We start from the raw sequence: 1,459 nt of genomic DNA on the forward strand, positions 1-1,459 counted from the left end.
CGACTTGGCCGGTGAGGTCGGGAATGTCGCTGAAGGAAAAGGTCATTGTTGTTGGAAGGAGGTAAATTGAGAAGTGATTGCAAACGACATACTCGTGCACATGGATCCGGCCGCGGTGCACGTATAAGGTTGCTGACGGTACAGAGCTCTTAAGCAGCGGATTACTATGTAGTATATATTCTAGAGGTGGTCGTATACGTGGCAATTCCATATGGGAGTATAAAGGGTTGCAACATTGAAAGCATTTAAAGCGCGCATGTTGATTGGTTGGTTCAAAGCATGTCATGGTTGACGAAGACCGATGGGGTGTAAACGCAATTCATTAACCGCTCGCGAAGACGCTGCTCGTCATGCCCAGAGATCCAACGAATTCATCGACCAATAGAGATTGCGCAAGAGTATGTTGTGTCTGTTTCAAGCCGGCGGAGCCAGGAGCGCCGTGGGACAAGGTGCTGACTCGGGCACTCGTGGTGAGCGAGGAGCCGAAGAAGGTGATGGAGAGCCATCTGCCCGGGCTTTTGAACGAGGTTGTGGTGCAAGTGCATTTGAGCGACCGCCGCCTTGACGACAATCGTCCAGGGACTTGGCAGTGGTACTGTAGGTCGGCGCGAAAGACGCGATCGTTGCGGACGCGCCAATGTTCGGTGGATGTCACTGCAGCGAACTACATTCAAAACGAAATGTGAATACAGATCCAACGACACGAGATAGAGGCGGCGGGTCCATGTTGAACGACGACCGGTACATTTTGTTGCTTCAACGCACCTTGCGCAGCGCACTTTTGTCAATGTTTCATCCACACTTCAACATGCAGAATGTACTAGGTAGGCATTCCCCAGACATGATAAAACAATACTATTAACAATTACGATGAAGATGTCTAGTTGTCGGGGGTTTTGGACGCGATCAATTCTTTAGTATACGTCCAGAGCTTGGCCGCGAGGTCCATGTCTTGGCCGAGCGCGGTGGTCTCGTTGAGTTTCGCGATCGGCGTAAAGTATTTGGCCGAGACGTTCTTCGTCTCAATCTCGGGGCTCGCCGCGCAGTAGAGTTGCGTTTTCGCTCCGTCGTCGGCAGTGCGCTGGAAGAACCAAATGACCTTTTGCACGATCCACGAATACTCGCGGAAGAGCTCGGTCTGGACGACACCCGGGTGCAGCGCGTTGACGTACACGTGGTTGACACCCCGCGCCCGCAGCCGCTTGTGCAGCTCCCGCGCAAAGAGGATCGTCGCCAGCTTGGATTGACCGTACGCCGTGTGCTTGTTGTACACGGTCTCATCGTTGATGTGGTCAAAGTTGATGCCCACCTTTGGCGCCATCTGGTGAGCCGCCGAGCTCACGCAGACGATCTTGGCGACCGGCGCGGCTTCCAAAAGCGGAAGCAGCCCAAGCGTGAGCGCCATGACGCCGACGTGGTTGGTCGCAAACTGCGACTCGATGCCGTCGACCGAGAGACG

At 54.1% G+C, this 1,459-nt stretch overlaps 1 protein-coding gene across 1 annotated transcript; it reads right to left on the bottom strand.

The window, feature by feature from the left end:
- Positions 1–828: 828 nt before the first annotated feature.
- On the bottom strand, positions 829–1,459 carry SDRG_09798 (hypothetical protein). The gene has a single exon (XM_008615750.1). The coding sequence runs from the start codon at positions 1,403–1,405 to the stop codon at positions 881–883; it is 525 nt and encodes a 174-aa protein (XP_008613972.1). The 5' UTR covers positions 1,406–1,459; the 3' UTR covers positions 829–880.

The sequence above is a fragment of the Saprolegnia diclina genome (assembly GCF_000281045.1).
Source record: "Saprolegnia diclina VS20 unplaced genomic scaffold supercont1.32, whole genome shotgun sequence".
Taxonomy (NCBI): Eukaryota; Oomycota; class Saprolegniomycetes; order Saprolegniales; family Saprolegniaceae; genus Saprolegnia; species Saprolegnia diclina.

What these genes read in the sequence shown, in the direction of transcription:
- SDRG_09798 (XM_008615750.1), bottom strand. Translation starts at nt 1,405, where the DNA reads ATGGCGCTCACGCTTGGGCTGCTTCCGCTTTTGGAAGCCGCGCCGGTC.